We start from the raw sequence: 25,091 nt of genomic DNA, 5'->3' as shown, positions 1-25,091 counted from the left end.
AAAAGAAGATTCTTTCCTGGGGTACATAATAGTCTCAAATCAGCAGAATGAGGGACAAAAAAGGCAAAAGACTTACAAAAATAAAAGGCAATTTGACAGCTTTCCTATATGACTCTGTTTTCACTGGAATTAACAATTGCCTTAACTTGTTTTGATTTTAGTTCCATGTTGAACTGCAACCCAGAGACCTTGATTCTTGAAGATGATTGTATAACTGTGTAGCTTGCACAGTGTGACTGTGTGATTGCGAAAACCTTGTGGCTCACATTCCCTTTATCCAGTGTATGGACAGATGAGTAGAAAAATGGGGACAAAAATTAGATGAAGAATAGGGTAGGATAGAGGGGATGGAAAGATTTAGGTGTTCCTTTTTGCTTTTACTTTTATTTTGGAGTAAGGAAAAGGTTCAAAAATTGATTCTGGTGATGAATACACAAATGTATCATGGTGCTGTGAATAACTGATTGTACACTGTGGATGACTGTAGGGTGTGTGAATATATCTCAATAAAACTATATTTAAAGAAAAGGAAAAATGGCTGAAGTAAACCCTCTATTCTCAGAAATACTTTTAATTTAAATTGATTAAACTCACTGTGCTGGTTTGGATATATTATGCCCCCAAAAAAGCCATATTCTTTAATGCAATCTTGTGGGGGCCAATGTATTAGTCTTGATTAGGTTGGAACTTTTGACTGAGTGTTTCCATGGAGATTGACTCAATCAACTGTGGGTGATAATTCTGATCGAATTATTTCCATGGACATGTGGCCCCACCCATTCTGGATGGGTCTTAATTAGATCACTGGAGTCCTTTGAGAGATGCTTGGGAGCCGACAGAGATGCTAGTAGCCAACCCAGATGCATGTTGATGCTTAGAGATGCTTGGAGATGCAGACCGAAGGACATTTGGAGATGCTAAGCTAACAGATGAACCCCAGAGTTTGCCCTGGCAAAGCTAATAGAGGAACCCAGATGCTTAGATGCACAGGAGCTGAAGAAGCTAAGAGAGACAAGCCCAGAAACATTTTGAAGAAAGCCATTTTGAAACACAACCTGGGAACAAAGGACCAGAAGATGCCAGCTTCGTGCTTTCCCAGGTGACAGAGGTGTTCCAGACACCACTGGACTTCCTTCAGTGAAGGTATCATCTTGTTTATGTCTTAGTTTGGACACTTTTATGGCCTTAGGACTGTGAATTTGTGACCAAATAAACCCCCTTTAAAAGAGCCAAGTAGATAAAAGGAACCTACAAAAAAACTACAGCTAACAGTATACTTAACAGTGAAAAACTGAATGCTTTTCTCCTAAGATCAGGAGCAAGGCATGGATGTTCCCTCACCACTCTTATTCAACAGAGTTCTAGAAAATCTGGCATTACAGTAAGGTGAGAAAAGGAAATAAAAGAGATATAGCCTGGAAAGGAAGAAATAAAACTGACCCTGTTTCCAGATAAATGACAATGTGTAGTGTGAAGTTGTATGTATCAGAGAAAAGGTCATGTTCTTTTAATCCATTCCTGTGGGAATAGACCTATTGTAGGTGGGACTTTTTGATTAGGTTATTTCAATTGAGATTGACCCACCTCATTCAAGGTGGATCTTAATCCTCTTACTGGAGTCCTTTATAAGAGGATAAAACCCATACAAAAGCTAAGACAGACAGAACCTAAAGAGAGAAGCACCTAGAGGGCCTGAGAGATGGTGCAGCCAAAAGCTGAAAGCAATGAAAGCCAGGAGAGAAGGACCAGCAGACAGCACCATGTGTCTTCCCACATGACAGAGGAGCCCAAGCTCACCAATAACCCATCTTCAGAGAAGGTATCATCCTGTTGATGCCTTAACTGGAACACTTTCACAGCCTTACAACTGTAAATTTGTAAGCTAATATATCCCTGTCCTAGTTTGCTAATGCTGTGGAATGCAAAACACCAGAGATGGACTGGCTTTTATAAAAAGGGGGTTTATTTGGCTACACAGTTACAGTATTAAGGCCATAAAGTGTCCAAGGTAACACACCAGCAATCGGGTACCTTCACCAGAGGATGGCCAATGGCATCCAGAAAACCTCTGTTAGCTGGGAAGGCACGTGGCTGGCGTCTGCTCCAAAGTTCTGGTTTCAAAATGGATTTCTCCCAGGACGTTCCTCTCTAGCAAGCTTGCTCCTCTTCAAAACGTCACTCACAGCTGCACTGAGTTCCATCTCTTTAAGTCAGCACATTTATATGGCTCCACTGATCAAGGCCCACCCTGAATGGGTGGGGCCACGCCTCCATGGAAATATCCCATCAGTTATTGTCTACAGTTGAGTGGGGTGCATCTCCATGCAAACAACCTAATCCAAACATTCCAACTTAATCCCCACTATTATGTCTGCCCCACAAGATTGCATCAAAGAATATGGCTTTTTCTGGGGGACATAATACATTCAAACTGGCACATTCCACCCCCTGGACCCCAGAAAAACATATTCTTTCCAAATACAAAATACATTCATCCCACAATACCACAGAAACTTAAATCATTTCAGTAACAATAGTTAAGTACAAGATCCCATCAAAATCAAATATAGGCGTGGTCAGTCCTAAAGCATACTTTTCCTTTAGCTTTGGATCTGTGGACTTAGAACAAGTTATATGCTTCCAATATACAAAGGAGGGACATTCATAGGATAAACATTCCCACTGCCATAAGGAGAAAGCATAAGAAAAACAGGGTTAACAGGACCAAAACAGTTCCTAAAACCTGCAGGACAAACTCCATTAGATTTCAAAGTCTGAGAGTCATTAACAGAACGAAGTTGCATCCTTGGGGCTTGAGAGTGAGGGAGTCTAACCCTTCCTAAGAGCCTTTCTGGCAGCCCTTTCCTCTCCAAACACTTGGGTGAGTGCTCCAACATATCCACACATTGGGGAGACCACCTTCTCGGCCCCACCCTCCTCAAACATCGGGGCAGCTCCCGGATTCCCGTCCATCTCTTGGGCACATGCTCAACCCCTTCAGAACAGTGGGGTGGCAGCCAGGCTCTCCCCAATTCCCTGGGAACGTGCTCCACCCTCTTTGGGGCTTTTCTGAGCATCGAGGCGGAATGCCTCCATGGCAAACTCACCCTTTCCATGCATGTGGGCCACTCTGCTCTCCCAGCCTAAGACCTCTTGACTCCAGACCTCAACTTCCATGGCTTTATCTTTGAAGAAAATTTTCCTTCAGTTTGTGCCTTGTCTGTCTTCTCCAGTCCAGACTGGCAATGGCTCTGTCTGTAAAGATCTCGCAAAAATTCTGTTGGCTTCGCATGAAGCATGCAGGAGTCAAAGCCATCAGACAATAGGACTTTCCACAAATCCTTTCTGGATAATTCCATCTCCAATCTTGGCTTGTACTGAAATGGCAGCTGGGTTCCATGTTTGGTTACATCCTCACGTTGGGCTGTAGCTTCTGGGATTCCACCCCTTGGAAGCTCGTAATTTTCCAAGCCATCAGCTTCTGGTTTCTTTGAACCCACGAATTCAGTTCTAAGTTTATCTCTCTCCACTCGCATTTTACTATAAGCTGCAAGAAGAAGCCAGGGTACATCCTCCACATGTAGTCTGGAGATCTCCTTAGCTAAATATTCCAGGTTGTCACTTTCAAATTCTTCCTTCCATCTGACACCAGGACTCAATTTTGCCAAATTCTCTGCCACTTTAAAACAAGGATCATCTTTCTTCCAGTTTGCAACAACACATTCATCATTTCTGCTCAAGTCCTCATCAGAAGTATCTTTAGAGTCCATATTTCCATAAACAGTCTCTTTAAAGCAGTTTTGGCCTTTTCTATCAAGCTCCTCACAATTCTTCCAGAATCTTCCCCTTATCCATTTAAAAAGCTGTTCCAACATGTTTGGTATTTGCAAACTCAGCAGCAAAAGCACCCCACTTCTCTGGTACCAAAATCTGTCCCAGTTTACTAATGCTGCGGAATGCAAAACACCAGAGATGGATTGGCTTTTATAAAAAGGGGGTTTATTTGGCTACACAGTTACAGTCTTAAGGCCATAAAGTGTCCAAGGTAACACATCAGTAATCAGATACCTTCACTGGAGGATGGCCAATGGCGTCCAGAAAACCTCTGTTAGCTGGGAAGGCACGTGGCTGGCATCTGCTCCAAAGTTCTGGTTTCAAAATGGGTGGGGCGCATCTCCATGCAAACAACCTAATCCAAACGTTCCAACTTAATCCCCACTATTATGTCTGCCCCACAAGATTGCATCAAAGAATATGGCTTTTTCTGGGGGACACAATACATTCAAACCGGCACAATCCCCATTGTTAAAAGCCAGTACATTTTTGATATACTTCATTTTGTAAGCTTTAGCAAACCAACACAGGTGGTGGACATAAAGAATCCTAAGTAATGTATTAAAATAAAAATCCAGAACTAAAAAGTGAGTTCAGCATGGTCAAAGAATACAAGATAAACATGCAAAAATCAAGTGTGTTTCCAAATACTGGCAATGAACACTGACATTAGAAATACAATACCATTTTATATCTCTAAAGAAAAATACTTAGGTGTAGTTCTAGGAACATATACAGGACTTAGGTGCTGAAACCTACGAAATGCTGATGCAAGAAATCAAAGAAGATGTAAATAAATTGAGTGACATACTATGATCATGCATTGGAAGACTAAACATAGAAAAGATATCCATTTCCTCAAATTGACATGCAGGTTTAACACAATTCTTTTCAAAATCTCAGCAAGATTTTTTGTAGATATAGATAAGATTATTCTCAAACTTATATGGAAAGGCAAAAGAACTAGAATAGCCAAAGCAATTCTGAAAAATAAAAAAGTGGGAGGAATCAGTCTACCTGTTTTTAAGACTTACTATATAGCTACAGATAAATGGGACAGAGAGATCCTAGACATACAACCTCAGAAATATATCCTAACGATTTCTGACAAAGCATTTCAGTGAAGAAAGGACAGCTTTTCCAATAAATGATGCCAGAACAGCTGGACATCCATAGGCCAAAAAATTAACCTTGACCTAAATCTCACACCTATACAAAAATTTACTCAAAAGCCATCACAGACTTAAATGTAAAATATAAATTTTTGAAACTTTTAGAAAAAAAATAGGAGAAAATCTTTGCGATCTAGTAAGAGGCAAAGAGCTCTTAGATTTGATGCCAAGAGCACAATCCATAAAAGAAAACGTTTATAAACTGGACTTCATCAAAACCACAACAAAATATCATATACAGTTACCAAAATGTATAAAATAAAAAACAGTCACAACACCATATGCTAGTGAGGATGCAGAGAAACTGGATCACTCATACCTTGCTGGTGAGAATGTAAAATGGAATAGCTACTAAGGAAACCAGTTGGCAATTTCTTTAAAAACTAAACAAGCAACTTTCACACAAAAACCTGTACATAAATGTTTATAGCAGCCTTATTCATAATAGCCCCAAACTGGAAATACCCCTTGTGTCTGTCAACGGTTGAAGTAATCTAAGGTACATCCATGCCATGGAATACTACTCAGCAATAAAAAGGAACTACTGATACACACAACAGCCTAGATGAATCTCCAAAGAATTATGCTGAGTGACAAAATGCCAGTCCCAAAAAGTTACATATGCTATGATTCCATTTATATAACATTCTTGAAATAACAAAATTATAGAAATGAAGAGACTAGATTTGTGTTGGCCAGGGGTTAAGGAGGGCTGAAGGGGGGGTGGTGGGAGAAAAGTGGGTGTGGCTATCAAAGGGCACCCTAAGGGTTCTCTATCATGACTGTGTCAGTGTCAACATCCTGGTTGTGACATGATACTATAGTTTTTTGTAAGATATTACCACTGGGGTGAAATGGGTAAAGGATACACAGGATTGCTCTGTATTGTTTCTTACAATTGCACGTAAATCTACAGTGACCTCAAAATAAAAAGTTTGATTTTAAAAAAACAGGCAAGAGCCCACAAGGACAAAGAAAACTGGAAGGGAGACGAGCAACAAAACTTGGAAACTGGAAAGCAAATGGACAGGTGGCAACTGATTTATCAGACCCAAGAAGGTTGTATCCTAATCCAGCAGCAGGAAAAGCAAGAAACAACCAGAAAGTTCTAGAATTGGCCACACTGAACACTTCTAGAAATGGGGTGAAGGTGAAGTTAAAAATAAAAGGATTGTTTGAAAAACTTAAGAAATTAAGTCCTTAGATCCTTCAATTATATAGCCGGGGAACTGCCCACTCCCCTTCCCCAAAAGAAAAAAAGTTTTATTCCCTAGAGAAGATAGGGAAAAAAAGTCTCTAGACTGAGGTTATTAGACACTTGTTGAGGGCAGGGGTAAGTTCTGAAAGCAGGAAGATTAAGTGAAAATTTACATCCTAAATGTTGAACACCCCCACTCAACTTTTAGGACAAAAGCAGCCAGAAGACTAGAGGAATATTGTCTGAGCTATCTGATCAGCCCCAAAGAAAAGATCTAAAAATACTGACATTGGAGAGTCTTCAGTGAACTTGGCCTGCCAGATCACCCTGTAGTGAAGCACCTGGGCAATAAGTCCTACCGGCCAAGCAAATTTTTATTAGTTCACAAATAAATATGAATGGACAGCCAAGAAGTATTTGAAGAAACTTCTAATATGAAAGACAGAATTAAAACAAACAAGCAACCATGGAAGAAAGTGGCCATGCAGGAGGAAGAAAACAAAGAAAGCAAAAACTGTCACTTAAACAAAAACGATATGCAATTTTCAGAAACAAGAGCTCTTAAAATTTTAAAAATCTGATTTAAAAAAATTCAACTGGGTGATTATGATATAATCTGCTAGAACACAGAGCAAAAAAACAAAGAAATGAAAAATAGAAGAGCAAAAACAAGAATATTTGAAAAGCAATTCAAGAGAGCCAATCTCCAGATAATAAGAATTTCAAACAGAGGGAAGAGAAAAGAAAATCAACAAATGAGACAAATTAAAAGTTCTCAGAACACAAAGATATGAATCTCTAGATTAAAAGGAACTACTAACTATCTAACACAATAAATCCTAAATGTATACACCAAAGTATATCATCAAAAAATTTCAGAACACTGGAAACAAAGAGAAAATTTCTAAATTTCTGGGGAGAAAAAAAAGGGTTACAAGTCAAAGGACCAGATATCAGAGTGACTTCAGACTTCCCAAGAGTGATACTGAATGCTCAGGTAACAGTAGAGCAATGCTTTCAAAAATCCAAATGAAATTATTTCCAATCCATAATTTTATACTCAAACTATCACAAGTTTGAGGGTAAAATAAAGGTATTTTCAGCCCTGCAAGGTCTCAAAAAATTTACTTCCCATGCACCACTGCCACCAAAATGAGGGAGGGAAGTGAAAAAGGAGTCAGGGGATCTAACACAAAAAAGAGAGAGACAAAGGAATTCCTAGAGGATTCCAAGACTATAAATTAGGCCTAGAGACCAACCAGTCCATACTCTGTTAAGTTGGGAAGACTGTGATTTCTTCAAGAAAATAAAATGGATACAATATCAAATGGGTTTAAAAGGATTTAAAAACTAGTTACACAATTTAGGGAGAAATCAGGGTTAAATTGGTAAAAAGGAAATAGAAAACTATTATCAAAACAAAACAAGGCAATTGTTAATTCCAGTGAAAACAGGGTCATGCACTATAAGATTCAGCAGGAGGAGTGTTTACATGGATAGTAATGTACAACCTGGACACTGGGACAACCAACATCTTACCGGGACTTACCGGCATTTTGGAAGAATGGGCGGGTGAGGATAACACATGTACGGGAGTGGGGGGAGCATACAGGGGATGCAAGAGAGCTAGACCTTTACTTTCTATTGTTGATAATGCCCGAAATGGGGGAAAATCAAGAACTCACAATATTAGTGTGTTGTTTAGAAATATATCAAAAGAATTCATTAAAAGTGGTTGCCTCTGGGACCTTGAAATGACATAGGAGGACCCCTCGGAGAACCGTTTGATGTTTTTGTAACAAGTTTAGTTCACCTATTAGCATATGTAAGCTTTGATAAAGAATTAAGCTAAATTAGAAACAAAACAACAACAAAAACCACAATTGTCACAGCTAATACATGGCTGAGCCAGAACGTGTATCCATGTAATTTAATTCCTAATCTGGTCTATTAGCTTGTGAGCTCCCGGGGGGCCTATGTCTTCTTAGTTCCTCTACTATAACACCTGACTAGCTCAAAATGTTTCTAAACAAGTGAGAGAAAGTTAAAGAACGGGATCACTTTTGCACATAAGAAAATAAATGAGAAGAGCCTTCCAGGCAGAGGAAACAGCAGAAGCCAAGGCAGGAAACCGAGTGTATGAGAAGGGACGAAAGCTGGGGCATGGAAAGAGGAGGAGAAGGAGTAATGAAAAGCATCCAGACAATCCACTGGGTGAGTGATGGGAGACACAGCTAGAAAGGTGGTTTGAGGCAATGGGACAGAGGACTGGAAGGTCACTAGTGCCTTGCAGATAGATCCACGTGACCTTGAACATAGGTATATAAGCCTCAGAGGGAGGGTGGTGGTGGAGGGATTTGTTTGTTTTGCAATAGTGACAGCAACACTTACTTTTCCCAAAGCTCCTTCCCAAATAGTTTTAGCTTTCTAGAATCCAGAGTTGCACCAGACTGTCTCAAATCCTGAGTTCTTATTGCAGCAGCCCAGCTGCTGTACAAGTAGCTACTCTAAACAGCCACCTCAAGGACAACTCTGCTAGGGATGGGCAGGAGCAAACAAAGCCTGGTATTGTCCCTACAATGCCACCCCCATCCATTTTTAAAATCTCTTTTTTGTTCTTTATAAAAAGCAATACAATCTCCTTGACCAAAAGGGGGAAATGAAAGGAAATGAAATAAGCTTCAGTGGCAGAGAGATTCCAAAATGAGCCAAGAGGTCACTCTGGTGGCATTCTTACGCACAATATAGACAACCCTTTTTACGTTCTAATGAATTGGGGTACCTGGCGGTAGATACCTGAAACTCTCAAACTACAACCCAGAACCCATGAATCTTGAAGACAATTGTATAAAAATGTAGCTTATGAGGGGTGACAATGGGATTGGGAAAGCCATAAGGACCACACTCCCCTTTGTCTAGTTTATGGATGGATGAGTAGAAAAATGGGGGCAGGAAACAAACAAACAAACAGATAAAGGCACCCAGTGTTCTTTTTTACTTTAATTGCTCTTTTTCACTTTAATTATTATTCTTGTTATTTTTGTGTGTGTGCTAATGAAGGTGTCAGGGATTGATTTTGGTGATGAATGTACAACTATTTAATGGTACTGTGAACAATCAAATGTACAATTTGTTTTGTATGACTGTGTGGTATGTGACTATATCTCAATAAAATGAATATAAAAAAATGAAAAAAAAAAAAAGCAATACAATCCAGTGCACAAAGGAATAATCATCTCTAGGCAAACACATGCATATGCTAGTACTATTATTCATACATTCATTTCATCCAAAGTTTACTGGGCCTTCACTCTATGTCAAGCAATGAGCTGAACTACAAAGATAAATAAAGTCGCCAATTTTAAATAACTTACTTTCTGATGGCAAAATATTTACAACATAACAGGGTAAACAATACAATTGGTATTATATAAAATGTCAAACGGGTAAAAGTAAGAGACTACTCTAACAACTGCCGTAGATAAACCCGTTACTCTGCTTTGATGATTGTCAATAAACAGCCAATCTTGTTCTTCCTCTAAACTCACCCATTATTTTCAAAACATCATATTATTTCATCCATAAATATTTCAGCCTGTATCTCTAACAGATAGGGACTCTTTCTTCAAACATAATTACAATATATCTCAACCCGAATCTTGAAGAATGAGCAAGTTTTCTAAATTGAAGTATAATTAACACATAATAAAATGCACAGATCTTAAGGTGTTCAGTACATTGAGTTCTGACAACTGTATACCCTATGTAACCACAACCTAAAACAAGAAAAGACCATTTACATTGCCCAGAGAGTTCCCAAGTATCCCTTTCTAGTTAAATTCCCATGTCCCATTAACCACTCTCTGATTTCTATCATCATAGATCACTTTTGCCTCATCTCAATAAATGGCATCATAAAGTACGTATAGGAAGTTTCTAGGCCACAAGAAGGGAAAAGCATTCCAGGTAGAAAGGACTACATGTACAAAATATGAAGTTGTGGAAAGATATGTTCAGGAAATGCTGAAGAATCCGGGAGGGTTGAAAACTGGGATAGGTAACTGACAGAAAACACGACTAGAAAAGTAAGTTCATTATACAGAGGCTTGTACAGCAAGCTAGGGTTTCCGATTAACCTTCACAGGTAATTTCTGGGAACCAAGTTGGTAAATAAACTTTTCCCAATGCCCAAAACTACTTCTCTGACCTAAAAGTTGGTCAGTTCTTTCAATATGCTCCTTTCTCCTCAACCTTCAGCTGAAGGTGGCTAAGGCAGGAGCAGCTTCCTCAACCCCACTGCTGTTCCTTTCCTTCTTGTCCAGAGACTTCTCTGCCGTCTCAGGGAAAGAAAACAAGCCCTCCGGACAGGACGAGGCACAAGGGAGTAAGTGCCAGGCCAACTTGGCTTCCTTCTGAGAGGACACAGTCCGAGTCAGCACGCAGTTTTCCCTCCATTTTAAATAAGTAGGCCCAAGCCTGCAGAAGCAGCCTTACCATGATCTGGATTTCTCTCTTGCACACTTGGAGGTCATGCTCATTGTTGACAAACATGCGTTTCAAGGCACATTTCATTCCATTGCTTGTCCTCACCAGAAACACGATAGCAAATCCACCTGTGAGAAAAACACACACACACACCAGCTGTTTTGAGTCACGTTCAAAAAGTCAGTCAGATAACCCTGGTGGCTGCAGGTTGTGCTGTCACTGATGATGGTCAGGAGGCCACCTCAGCCAGCCTTTGGGCTGGCCTGGCCTAGAAGGCAGGTTAGGTTCTGTAACTCAAAGATACTACTAGTACAACTGGCTGGCGAGAGTCCAAGAAACTGTTCCTAAACATGTCTCAGGATAAAGGAAGAATAACAACTATCTTCCAAAGAACCTACAAATAAACAGATAAATGAGCAGATGAAAGAAAAGAAAAAAAAGAAAAGAACCACCTATATTCCAACCTGTCCTAAGTACTTAGACACTCTTGTTTAATTCTTACCACAATCCCTTGAGGCTGAGTTACTTTTCATTTAAAACAACAATTCCCGGGCGAAGAAAACAGAGACCCAAAGAGATTAGTTTCAAACCAAGTCCCCATTTACCAAAAAAAAAAAACAAAAACAAAAAAAAACACCACAAACTCAAGTCCAGCACTCTTTCCCACATAGCAAAGTGGCCCAGAAATCATTTCGGTAATTTAATATTTTAGTAATAATAATATTAGTTGTCAATGAACTTTAAGAAACTCCCTCTCTCCCTTCTTTTTCATCCCTCCTCATCCCATCCTCCCACTCAAATCCAACAGGAGCCTTGAGGATTTCTCCTGCCCTCCCCACCTCATGGGCTGCTGAGAAGACACAAGATCTGGGTATGAAAGCATCACCCTTCATGGCAGATATTAGCCAAGTATGACTTGATTACTGAGCAGGCTTTTAACATCAGCACTAACCTTTCCCTAAAAAATGGTTCACGGTTCACTGATAAAATTTTATATAATTCTAACAGGAATTCCGAAATGTCCTGAGTTTGTTAGACTTTAGCATTCCATAAATTTTTAGAACGCCTACACTCAACCTCCCCTCCAAAACATCATATGAGGTGCTCAGTACCATTGTTAAGATAAAGGGGTGTGGCAAACTGTCAGAGTTGAAGGCTTCGGAGTGAGTAGCAGTTGTGTCGGGCACTTACTCCATCTGCCTGCCTTGGACACCTTCATAATTTAGCTTGAACTATTCTGTCCGTTGACCCTGTGCAGCAAAAAGACAAAATCATCATGACTGGATGACTGGATGGAGGTGAACACAGAGGGAAGTCAACCGCATGGGAACCGGGCTGAGGTTATGACACAGTATTAGGGCAAGCAGCCATATGCAGAAATGATAGAGCAATGAGCAGCCTACTAAGACTCAGGCTGCTGAGAGAGAAGTCTCAGGCTGAGAGATAAGCCTTGGGTCCTGACTTCGCAATTTTCATTCTTCTGAGGCCCAGTAGGTACTCAGTACCTGTCTGTTGACATCCATGACATTTTCTACTGTATCTTTAAAATAATTACTCTTTTTCAAGTTAGTTTGAGTAGGCTTCTGCAACTTGCAACCAAAAAGAGCCTTAATCCTAAAGCATTTTTGCATGTTTTGATAAAATACATTCATAATTCTATAAAAAATTATATTTATTTTAATGGGTTCAAGTGTTCCAAATGTGCTTCTTGATAGCAATTTACCAGAGACTGTATGTCTGTATAGTTCCTAACACTATGTTCTTCTTCAGAATTCAGGTAAACACTAAAATTTATCATACAATCTTTAATTTCAACTGTCATCTTTCTAATCTTCGTACCTCAATAACATTTTCCATTTTCTTGGAATACTTTAAAGTCCACCTACATTGCTCAATTGTCAATTTTAATTCTATAATTTTGAGTATTTGTTTTTTAAAAAGCTAGCATTGTATTATTTCATTCACCAAAATTAGAGGTCTTATACTAAAAAAAATTTCCCTCAAATTCTAAGATGCATACTTTCCACATTTTAATTTTTAAGATATCAGAATTTATCTTGTAATAAATAGGTACTTATCTTCTGTTCCTTTTTTCTCCAAAAAGCTATTAAGTCCGTGAGAGTTTTATAATAAATTAGAATAGGTGAAAATAGTAGTATAAATCAAAATTTCTATATACATTCGTAATTCTATTGCACACATTCTTAGTAGATATTCATTTAACTATTTTGAATTTTAAAAAAAAAAATCAGAGAACCAAAGAATTTGTACCGGGAGCACTCAGAGAGAGCATTAAGCCCAAGCATCTTGCTTATGGGCACAGGAACTGAGTGTGGCTTAGAGGAGTCCCATAGCTAGTTACAGGCAGGAGCTGGAACACTATCACTCTCTCGACTGTCCAAAAAATGTTCTTTTCATTTCACTTGTCTTAGAGAAAATCTGTGCAATACCCCCTTCCAAAGGCAACATCTCATCGTGCTGCAGAACAAAAGTTGGGAATGGCTACTCCCTAAAATTCTGTGATACATGCCACCATTAAATAGCATTGACTCGACAAGGAGTTCCTTTTAGGAGCAGGTTGGTGGTGCTGCAATTTGAGATAACTGCCACCAGATGGGAGCAGTGTCATTTTCTTTGCCAGATAGCAAACTTTCCAGCCAGGAGTGAAGAAGTGGGTCAGACACCTACCACACGATCCAGCAAACACAGTGGTTGAAAAGAGCCAGTCCAGATCTCAAATCCCGTGATGAATCTGAAGGCAAAGCTACGAACCACTATAAGTAACATAGAAGGAACCACGCTATTTGGCATCTATGCCCATAGAAGGGCTTCTTTGTGGGTAAGAAACATTTAAATCAGAAAATCTTGACCATGAGATCAAAATCCAAGCCTGATAGGATTCATCAGTCTAATGATTTCAGCCAACATCACTGTGTAGTTGACCAAATGGACATGACAATTACTAGGTTAGACAGTAGATACTAGATACTGGATACTTCTCCAGCACATATCCACATTCACCACACCAATCAAGGGGACTGGCAGAGATTCTCAGCCACAGCTAAACAAGGCTCAGGCTACTACAGAAGGAGACAGCTACCTTGCTGCCAAGAGATGCTTAAACCAGACAGAGTTCCAGCCCAAGCTCCTGAGTAAATGGAAAAACCTAAAGCTGAGCTGGGGATGTTTGGACAGAGGCAAGGAAATCTAATGTTCAGTAGAGCCTGTGCCAGTCTCTATGCCTACTGGCATTTTTTGAAATGCCAAGAAAATCTCATTCATTAATTTACTGAATCACAAATGGAGTTTATTGCATGAGATAGCCAAGTGAAATAAAGGGGATAATTTTGACACAGACACACTGCCTACTAAATATGTCAGAATATCGTTTTACTTCCACAAAGAAACGTGCTTTCTCCCACTTTCCCTAAATTTCCCCTTATTTTGATGAAGATGTAGATGGGTACTTACCACTCACCATGAGTTTAGAGACTGTCTGCTTGGCTCCCCTCTGTCTCCTCATGCCCTGGAACAGTGCCTAACACATAGTGGGCGCTCAATAATTATGAATTAATCTTCTTCTTAATGTTACTACAGAGAACAGAAAAGGCTACAGAGAGGGGTGGAGACCATGCAAACTGAAGTGTATGTGCCCCATATAAGGGGGCAGCTTCTATGCAACTCCAGGAAATTGTTGACACGTGAGAATAAAGGACCCAGTTTTGTCGATCTGCTACTTTTTTAGGAGAAGCTGGAAACCTCAAATCATTCCATCTGTGAAATCTCCAGATTTTAATACTGGCAACAAGTCACATATTAAGTTAATGTTGGTCAGGCCAATGCTGTAGATGAAAGGAAACACAGTGAAAAACTTTAGAGTCTCTGAACCTCGAGTTTTCTATCTCTGATCTAGTCTAACCCCCTCATTTTAGTGATGGCCTGAAAAGGGAAGTGACACAGCCAATGTTACACAGTTAAAAGATGACTTGGAAACAAGCTCAATATATATATATACTAGCTTATATACTGGTTTATCACAGTTTGGGCCTTTTTTCCTTAAAGAAGAATTTATGGAATATTTTCCCCATCCAGCATTTGTACACTACCTTATGCTTTCCAAAGGCATTCTAGATAAATTATTTCATTTACATTTTCACAGTAACTGAATCAGGTGGGTGAGCAATCTATTGTTCCCATTTGCCTGATAAGACACGTAGAGAGATTAAGTTCCTAAATTCCTTTCCCAAGAACTCACAGACCTAGTTAGTCATAGAGCTCAGATTAGATCTCCCGTTTTTAAAAAATTCTTCTTTACAGGTCAACTTTACATACAATACAATGTACCCATTTTAAATGTACAGTGTAATATGCTTTCACAAACGTATACACTCTTGTAACCCCCACCACCATCAAGATATAGAAAGTTCCATCACTGCAAATAGTTCCCTCGGGCCTCCTTGGAGACGATCCCGCCCCCCAACTCTTCCCTCCCTCCTCCCCCTGCACCACCTCCTGTTACCCCTGACCTGCTTTCCCTCGCTAAAGATTAGTTGTGCTTGCTCTAAAATATGTAGAGTATGTGACTGGCTTCTTTCATTCAGCATAATATTTCTGAGATTCATCCTCATTGTAACATGTATCAGTGGTTTGTTTCTTTTTCTTGCTGAGCACTATCCACCATATGGATATTCCACATTTAGTTTATCCATTCACCTGCTGAAGGGCATCTGAGTTATTTCCAACTTTGGACTATTATGAATCAAACTGCTATAAACATTTGTGTAAAAGTCCTTTATGCGGGGCATAGGTATTTACTTCTCTTAGGTAAATGCTGAGTCATATGGAAATGTATATTCACCTTTTAAGAAACTGTCAACTAGTTCTTCACAGTGATCATTCCATTTCACACTCCCACGAGCCACAAAAGAGTGCTGATTGTTCCACACCATCACTAACACTTGGTATTGTCAGTCTTTTTCATTTTGGTTTTAATTTGCATTTCCCTATAGATCCTTCACCATCTAAACTCCTAGGAGTAGCAGTTTCTCACCACTTTCCTGATAAAAGGCTTTAGTAAGCACAGGATCATGGAATCACCAATGAAATTGTTCAGAGAACTTGGACTTCCATCTCTCAAATAAGTAAAACTGACACGAGCGCCTAGTTCTCTTCTGGGAGAAGAAGGTGAGTAAGAGTCTGTAATACACAGAGGGGCAATTGTATAATCTCTAAGATCTCCTTCAACTCTGACATCAACAAGATATCACGGTCTTCAACATTGTAAGAAAGGAATAAGTTTCGTTTTCACATAGAGACAGCATGGAATAAGGGAAATGGAGGCAAAACCAGTTTAAACAAGCCCCAGACAAAGAGAAGAGAGAATCTGCCTGATGTAAAGAGACATGAGGTAGTATCAGAGGCGGGAACTCACAGCAAAAAAATAAAATAAAATAAAATAAAAATTTGGGGGGGGGATTGGCTAATCAGTTCAAAATCTCAATAATGAGCTAGTTGGCTCTCTGGGATTGGCTGTACAAATTAAAATCTCAAAAGATGAATTAGTTAGTGTTCTCGGATAGGCTGTAACCTCTGTAGTACCCAGTCAATGGGGAAACAGGGGAGGGTTGCAAATTCCCCCAATTAAAATCAAGTTAAAAAAGGAAGGGGAGGTCGTGTGCCAGAAACAATATCCTATTCCTCTTAAAGGAAGACAGGGACTCCAACCCATCATTGAGGGTCTCCTTCGGGATGGACTCTTGGAAACCTGTATGTCCTCTTTTAATACTCCCATTCTCCCCATTCAGAAACCAGATGGTAGCTGCAGAATGGTGCAGGATCTAAGGGCCATTAATAAAATTGTCCAGGTTCGACACCCTGTAGTTCCTAATCCTTACACTCTCCTGAGTAAAATTCCCTTCCATCATAAGTGGTTTAGTGTAGTAGATTTAAAGGATGCCTTCTGGGCCTGTCCCCTTGATCCAGAAAGTAGAGACCTGTTTGCCTTTGAGTGGGAAGATCCCTTCAATGGGCGAAAGCAGCAATACAGATGGACGGTCTTACCTCAGGGTTTCACGGAGTCCCCCAATCTCTTTGGGCAAGAGTTAGAGAGGGTACTGGAAAAATTTCCAGTCCCACCTGAAATCACCCTTCTGCAATATGTAGATGATCTATTAATATCAGGTAAAGAAAGGCAAGTGGTGGCTCAAGCTACGAAAAATCTACTGAACTTTTTAGGGGAACAAGGATTAAGGGTATCTAAAAGTAAACTGCAATTTGTAGCAAGGGAAGTTAAATACCTAGGCCACCTCATAAGTGAAGGAAAAAGAAAAATCCATCCAGAAAGAATCCAGGCCATAGTAGAGTTGCCTCTTCCTCAAACAAAAAGAGAGCTAAGAAAATTCCTGGGATTGGTAGGGTACTGTAGATTGTGGATAGATTCTTTTGCATCTCGAACTAAAGAGCTATACCAAAAATTACTAGAGGAAGAGCCTGACAAGATAGAATGGGAGGAAGTGGAAATAAAGGCATTAAATGAACTCAAGCAGGCACTGGTGCAAGCTCCTGTTCTAGCACTTCCTTCCCTCGAAAAACCCTTTCACCTGTTTGTTACAGTAGATAAGGGAACAGCTTTGGGGGTCCTAACCCAAATCTGGGGAGGCCAAAGAAGGCCGGTGGCTTTCCTTTCGAAGATTTTAAATCCAGTCTCTAGGGGGTGGCCTGGGTGTGTTCAAGCCATTGCAGCAACTGCCCTTTTAGTAGAAGAAAGCAGGAAATTAACCTTTGGAGGGGCATTAGTAGTTAGTACTCCTCATCAAGTGAGAACTATTCTGTCTCAAAGGGCAGGGAAATGGTTAACTGATTCTCGAATCTTAAAATATGAAGCAATCCTAATGGAAAAAGATGATTTGGTCTTAACAACAGAACATAGCCTAAACCCGGCCTCCTTCCTCTGGAAGGGGCCTGAGCAAGTAGAGACCCCTGAGCATGACTGTTTAGACCTAATTGAATACCAAACTCGAGTCCGACCTGAACTAAGGGATCTTCCCCTGCACTCGGGGGAAAGACTGTTCATAGATGGATCCTCCAAAGTCCTAGAAGGAGAAAGGCACAATGGCTATGCAGTTGTGGATGGGATAACTTGTGAAGTAAAAGAAGCTAGCCGATTGCCCAATAAGTGGTCAGCTCAAACTTATGAATTGTATGCACTAAATCAAGCCCTCAAATTATTAGAAGGAAAGGATGGTACAATATACACTGACTCTAAGTATGCCTTTGGGGTAGTCCACACCTTTGGAAAGATCTGGGAAGAAAGGGGATTAATCAATAGCAAAGGAAAAGAACTGGTTCATGGGGAATTGGTGAAACAAGTATTAACCAATCTACTCTTACCTAGAGAAATATCAGTGGTGCATATAAATGGACACCAGAAGGGACCTACTTTTGAGGCAAAAGGCAATAGGTTGGCTGATGAAAAGGCTAAGGAGGCCTCTCTCTACCCCCCTTTAAAAATAATGATCCTAATACCCTCTATCCCTAAGGAATTTGGGGTCCCTACATTCTCTGCCAAAGAAGTAAAAGAGTTGAAACAGTTAGGAGCAACCTTAAATGATCAGGGGAAATGGTTTCTCCCAGATGGCAGACAAATGTTAAATAAACAAATAATGAGGGAGATATTAGCAGTCCTACACCAGGGGAGTCATTGGGGGGTACAAGCCATGTGTGATGTAGTACTTAGACAATTTGGATGTGTAGGCCTTTATACAGTTGCTAAACAAATCTGTGAGCGGTGCATAATTTGTCAAAAAATTAATAAAAAGGTTTTAAGAAAACAGGTACAAGGGGGAAGAGAGCCGGGCCTGAGACCATTCCAGAGCATTCAAGTTGATTATACTGAAATGCCACCAATCGGTCGTTTAAAATATATTTTGGTAATTGTCGACCACCTCACTGGATGGGTGGAAGCCTACCCTCTATCCTCAGCTACAGCATTGGGAACTTCTAAAGTTATCCTTGAACAAATCATTCCCCGTTATGGGTTAGTGGAAAATATAGACTCTGATAATGGCAGTCACTTTACCTCCCGTGTGTTGCAAAATGTCATGAGAAGCCTGGGTGTCACTTGGGACTTCCACACTCCCTGGCATCCACCATCCTCTGGGAGAGTGGAAAGAATGAATCAAACCATAAAGAAACATCTTTCTAAATTAGTTTTGGAAACAAAGTTACCTTGGATCAAGTGCTTACCTATAGCTCTACTAAGAATCAGGACTGCCCCTAGAAAAGAACTGGGAATTTCCCCTTATGAAATGCTTTTTGGTTTGCCTTTCCCCAGGTGGACTGGAGAGCTCCCCTCCCTAGACACAAAAGATCTTTTTCTTAAGAATTATATACTGGCCTTGTCTTCTACTTTATCATCTCTCAGGCACCGTGGACTGCTGGCTCAGACCCCGCCTCTTGAATTTGCTGCCCATCGACAACAGCCTGGCAGCTGGGTTCTGATCCGGTCGTGGAAAGAATCCAAACATCAACCGATCTGGGAAGGACCCTATCAGGTCTTGCTGACAACTGAGACGGCAGTCCAAACAGCAGAAAGAGGCTGGACTTATTACACACGAGTGAAGGGACCGGTGCCTGAACCAGACAATAAGTATCCAGCAACTCAACCCAAATCCTGGAAAGTGACTCCTACCTCAGATCCCCTAAGAATCACTTTAAATAGGCAACAGTTGAAAGAACATACTAGGAGGGAGGAAGGGCTGGATTAAACCCTATGTTTGCATTGTGCTCTGTGTATAGCTTAATGATGAAATTGCTTATACTGATCATAATGTTCTATATTCAAGGAGTAACAGGTTCTGCTAAGCTGGTTATAAGTGTAGTCAAAGGCTTAAAGTCTCAAACTGTACAATTTGATGTTTGTCAAGTAATGAGCTGTAAAAATCTAAAACGTCAGCAACAACTGAGGGAGGAATATAAGCATTTATGTAAGCAGACTGTTCAAATAGAAAGCAAGATTGTTGGGGGGCGAACATTTGAGAGTATAACTTATGAGACACCTAACCCCTGTTATTCTTGGAACACTGCTTGGTGGACCACACAGTATGAGGGATGGGTCTTACCCAGGTTGGAGGAAAAACCATTAAGGGAAACTTGGCTGGAATTTAACTCTCCAGTTCAAATTGACCCCAAGGTCATTAGAATTCTTAAGGCCAAAGACTTAAAGCAAACCACAGAAATAGAGACAGGTTATGGAAATACAAATGCCTGGGTAGAATGGGGCAAACATACCATCCAGAGTCTAAACAGAAGTGACTGTTATGCTTGTACAACCAAACAACCCACTGTTCAGATTATGCCCTTCCCCTTGGGGATGAAAAAGCATGAAAGGGAGTTTAAATGTATAACACTCCTCTTTCAAAATGCTACTCCTGGTGAAAGTTGTAGTACGTTGTCCTCCCTTTTCCCTCCAGTCCAGAAGGGAAGTGTCAAAGCCATACCAGCGTCTCACCTTGGTCCCGGAAACCACTCTGCCTGTCTCTCCAGATGGGAAGAAGGGCTCCAGGATCTTGGTACCATGGCTCTGTGTACACAGGTGTGGAATGTGAGCAAGGATAGTACTGGCAACTTCTCCAGCCTAACTATACCCCGAGCAGACCTCTGGTGGTACTGTGGGAAGGGCATCCTCTGGCCAACACTACCTGAAAGGTGGGGAGGAACCTGTGCTCTGGTTCAACTGGCTATCTCATTTACCCTGGCATTTGAAAGTAATAAAAAAGTACCAACCCAAGGCAAAGGAGAAAAGAAAAATGTACAAAGTGTACCTAGTTCCTTCAATAAAAAAATGTTTGTAGATAGTATAGGGGTTCCCCAGAAAGTTCCTAATGAGTTTAAAGCTAAAAATCAAGTAGCTGCAGAATTTAAATCTGGTGGGTCACCATCAATAAAAATGTCAATCATCAGCTAAAATTTATCAACTATACCAGGGATGTCATTAAAGAAATAGCAGAACAGTTAGATGCCACTAGCCGAATGGCATGGGAAAAAAGAATGGCCCTAGACATGATGCTAGCTGAAAAAGGAGGCGTCTGTGCTATAGTTGGGGGAAATTGTCGCACATTCATCCCCTATAATACCGCGCCTAATGGAACTATCACCAAAGCCCTACAAGGCTTAACAGCCTTATTTCAGAAACTAGAAAAGAATTCTAGCATTAACAACCCACTCATAGAATGGTTGGAAAATTGGTTCGAGAAATGGAAAGGAATTGCAACATCTATTTTAATTTTCCTTATCATTCCAGCCAAAATGTTTATAACAGCTGGGTGCTACATAATCCCGTGTGCTCAAAGGCTAGTTCAAAAACCCATCAAAACCACTAGAATCAAAAATAAGAAAGATCCGTATGATGAGGAATGTGAAAAAGCCCTTAGCAAATCTGAGAATCTAAAATGTGAAAACTAAAAGTGTTTAAAAAGAAAGAGGAGGGAATCTGTAAGAAAGGAATAAGTTTCGTTTTCACATAGAGACAGCATGGAATAAGGGAAATGGAGGCAAAACCAGTTTAAACAAGCCCCAGACAAAGAGAAGAGAGAATCTGCCTGATGTAAAGAGACATGAGGTAGTATCAGAGGCGGGAACTCACAGCAAAAAAATAAAATAAAATAAAATAAAAATTTGGGGGGGGGGATTGGCTAATCAGTTCAAAATCTCAATAATGAGCTAGTTGGCTCTCTGGGATTGGCTGTACAAATTAAAATATCAAAAGATGAATTAGTTAGTGTTCTCGGATAGGCTGTAACCTCTGTAGTACCCAGTCAATGGGGAAACAGGGGAGGGACTTGCGAATTAGGAGTAGGAGATTTAAAGACCGCCATTCTCTTCCTCTGGCGCGCCAGCCTTCCGCGTGTTTGGCTGGACGCCCCATCTTGCAAGATCGTAAATAAATTCTTTTCTCCTTCAGAACCGAGAGAGCGTTTATTCCCTTACAGGTACTGCTTTATTTCCGACAAACATCATTATCATGACTGACATTTTTTGAAGACAAAGATGCATGAAACCTCCTCAGGAGCCTGATCATGATATTTAACAACAGCAATGGGGTTTTTCAACAAGTAAGCAGTACCTGGATCTGTAGCAAATACTGAATCATGCTAGATGGCAGTGGGCCCCCGGGGGCTGTTCTGAATGAATCGGCACCATCGACTTCCACTTCCCAAGGAAATGTGAGGGCAGAGGGAGGAAAGGTAGGCGAAGAGATGAAAAGCACCAAACTGATGATCTGAGTAGAGATGTGCACAGAGATGGGAAACAGCTGAGCAGAAAATGAGCATGATTAGACCCAGGAATATAAGGCAAGCCCGGCATGCTGCTGAGACAGGGTTTTGGGATTTGCTGCCAAAGAGGCTTTGGTGAATATTTTCAAAACGGGCCTTCTAGGCACTGAAACTGGCTGCCTGCTTATGTCCTGCAGGTAAAAGGAAACCTCCTTCCTTACTTAAGTCCCATCTACATCCTTAGGAATAGCTTCCACTTAAGGATGAAAGACAACACAACAAAAAGAGAAAAACCTCACCCAGACCCATTTTCTGCTCTTTGTCTTCTACTTTCCTGCCCAGTTCAACAAATTCTCTGATTCTCTTTTTTTTTTTTTTTTTTTAATCATCATTTTATTGAGATATATTCACATACCACGCAGTCATACAAAACAAATTGTACTTTCGATTGTTTACTGATTCTCTTTTAAAATAAAGTTTAACCTAATGAGTGCTGCTTATTCACTGTAATTTCTCTTTGAGTTACCTGAGGAAGAAGAAACAAGCATAAAATAAAATAGCCACCTCAAGTTTTCCTACAGAATCAGAGAATCAGTTAAAGTGAAATTTATCAGGGAGATGTAAAAGAAGAGGACAATCTGGACAAGTCACTGGATCTCTTTGGCTTCCAGAAGCTATGACTAGATTAGTGGTTTTTAAACTGGGTTCCTCTGAGCCGTAGGATCACAAGAGGTACTTTGGTGGCTAGGTAAGGGAAAAATGACTCCGCTTAAGGGGAGGGCTATGCACACAGCTTCCTTCTCAGCTTCAAATAAAGCTTTTATCTGTTTTATTAATTCTGAAAAAGATGTTGGGGGGGTGGAGGGCAACTCTGCTTTAAAGGAAAAAAAAAGTACCCTAAGAATATTCTGTAACTCTATGCAAATGTATTTTATAAAGAATAAAGAACTACACCAGTGTAAGGTACTAGGAGTCATGCAAACAGTCCTCACCCACATGTCTACCTCAGGGATGAAGGTGCAGGGGCAGCTTCTGGGGAGGAGGAGCTGGGCCACCACCTCCACTTGACACTGAGACCAGGTAGCATTCCCATGGAGGCAAACAGATTAAGTTCAACCCTGGCTCAGGCAAGCCACAGTCTCCTTGAGGCCCTGTCCTCTCACCTGTCAAGGGAAGCTGAGAGATCGACCTCACAGCTTTGGGGAGGATTAAATGATAGATAAAGCTCCAGAACTCATAGGAGGTATGCGATGAATACAAGCGTCCCCTCCTCAACTTCTACTCTCCCCCGAAAATCCTTTGTATTTGTGTATCTTACTTATCATAAAGTTCTAGATCTGGAATATCTTCTTGAGATCAAAGGCACAAACCCAAGTGTCTACAGGGGCCAGACAGGTAAAATCAAGGAGTGAAACAGTCCAGGTATAACCATGTGTATAAAGGGTGTCCAATGACATAGACTCACTGTCAGGGAGACCACTGGGGTGGCTGGGACTGTGGCACACCAGAAAGGGTGCACACCAGAGAGGGTGCGCACCATCTCAAGGGCCAGGCACCCCTCAACTCCAGCCAATTGTTGCCAGGGAGGAATGTGGGCCAAGAGTTGCCAAGTCTTTTTGATTTCCAAGAGAAGCTGGATTTTTAGGTGAATCCTCCTGATTTTTAAATCTAGGCAATGAGCTTTAAAAAATCTTTTAAACCCTATGCACATTAAGGAAAGCCAATCTCCAGGCTAGAACTGAACCAGAGAGCCCTACTCCAATCTTTGCAGGAGTCTTGTGAAGTAAGCAGGGCATGTATTGCTATCTCCACTTGATGGACTGGAAACCGAGGCACAGAGAAAAGCACAAGTGGCCTCCCTAGTACTGCCATTCAGCAGCAGGGATAGGGCTAGAAGCCAGGTGTGCCAATTCCCGGTCCGAAACTTGGACCCCCTACCCTCTCATGCTGCCATCACCTCCTCCCAGCATCAAGACTGTGCAGGAACACCTCCACTACCAGGGAAGGGATAAAAGAAAAGACACAGTGCCAGGCAAGTGGGGCTGACCAATGCTTTGCCTCGATAGCTCACCAGGTGGGTAAGGGCCCTCTGTGCTCTGAGAACCTGGGCACACGGTCAACAGCGTTCGTGAGCTCTGATACTGGGTGATGACCAATATGCCGACAAACACCCATCTATGATTTAGTCACAATGAAGGCAACTTCGCCAAAAGTTTCAGAGGAAACAAAAATTTTCAAAACTCTAGAACAGATGGCGAGGAGCACAGCAAAGATTTTACAGGAGAAAAGGTCAATCTGAAGCATTTGTTCAACACTGATTTCAGTGGGGGACTGGGGGTTTGTTTTTCCATGTCAATCTCTCTTCACTTGCCTCAAATTAAAAATCACCATGTGCTAGCTCCTTCTGGGGAACATGTCAGAGCAGTCCTATCCCCAGGCAGAAAGAACACCCAGATGGGGAATGACTAGAGGTATTCAATTTCCTGTCTCCCCATTTGGGAGCTGTGGCTGGCCAACTCTGGCAGTGGTACAGAACCCAATCAAGGCCATAGGCCAGGCTGAATGGGTTGGCCAGCAATCGGTTCTTTGTCTCCGCAACCGCGATGGTTGGGGAGCAATCTCCAATTCTGGGGTTCTCTTTGGAATTGGAAAGAGAAGACATTTCCTAGAAAGGCACCCGCCTGCCTGGAGCCCATCTGGAGCAAAAGGGAAGAGTTTAAGACCGCAGTTGGTTCATACACACCAGAGGCTTGTAAATTACTGGTTCTCTAACCAGAGCACATTGGGCCTGGCCTGTCAACAGCTAAAGCTGATCAAAAGAGAGCCTTTTAAGAGACTAAACTTGCATATAATTGTGCCTAAGAGTCTCCCCCTGAGCACCTCTTTGTTGCTCAGATGTGGCCTTCTCTCTCCTAACTAAGCCATCTCAGCAGGTTACCTCACTGCTCTCCCCCCCCCCACCCACTACATGGGACCTGACTCCCAGGGGTGTAAATCTCCTTGGCAACGCAGGATACGACTCCTGGGGATGAACCTGGACCTGGCATTGTGGGATTGAGAACATCTTGACCAAAAGGGGGATGCAAAATGAAATGAAATAAAGTTTCAGTGGCTGAGATATTTCAAATG

At 41.1% G+C, this 25,091-nt stretch overlaps 1 protein-coding gene across 9 annotated transcripts in view; it reads right to left on the bottom strand.

Moving 5' to 3' along the window:
* The window catches only part of AAK1 (AP2 associated kinase 1), a 166,279-nt gene that overhangs the window by 81,505 nt on the left and 59,683 nt on the right, over positions 1–25,091 (bottom strand). For all 9 annotated transcript variants that reach the window (XM_037806542.1, XM_037806541.1, XM_037806535.1 and 6 more), the window contains exon 3: positions 10,699–10,817. In XM_037806542.1, the coding sequence (XP_037662470.1) occupies positions 10,699–10,817 (119 nt within the window). The remainder of the gene's footprint in view (positions 1–10,698; positions 10,818–25,091) is intronic.

The sequence above is a fragment of the Choloepus didactylus genome, chromosome 17 (genome assembly GCF_015220235.1).
Source record: "Choloepus didactylus isolate mChoDid1 chromosome 17, mChoDid1.pri, whole genome shotgun sequence".
NCBI lineage: Eukaryota > Metazoa > Chordata > Mammalia > Pilosa > Megalonychidae > Choloepus > Choloepus didactylus.
Note: the sequence above shows the minus strand (reverse complement) of the source record. Positions and strands in the feature narration are given on the sequence as shown.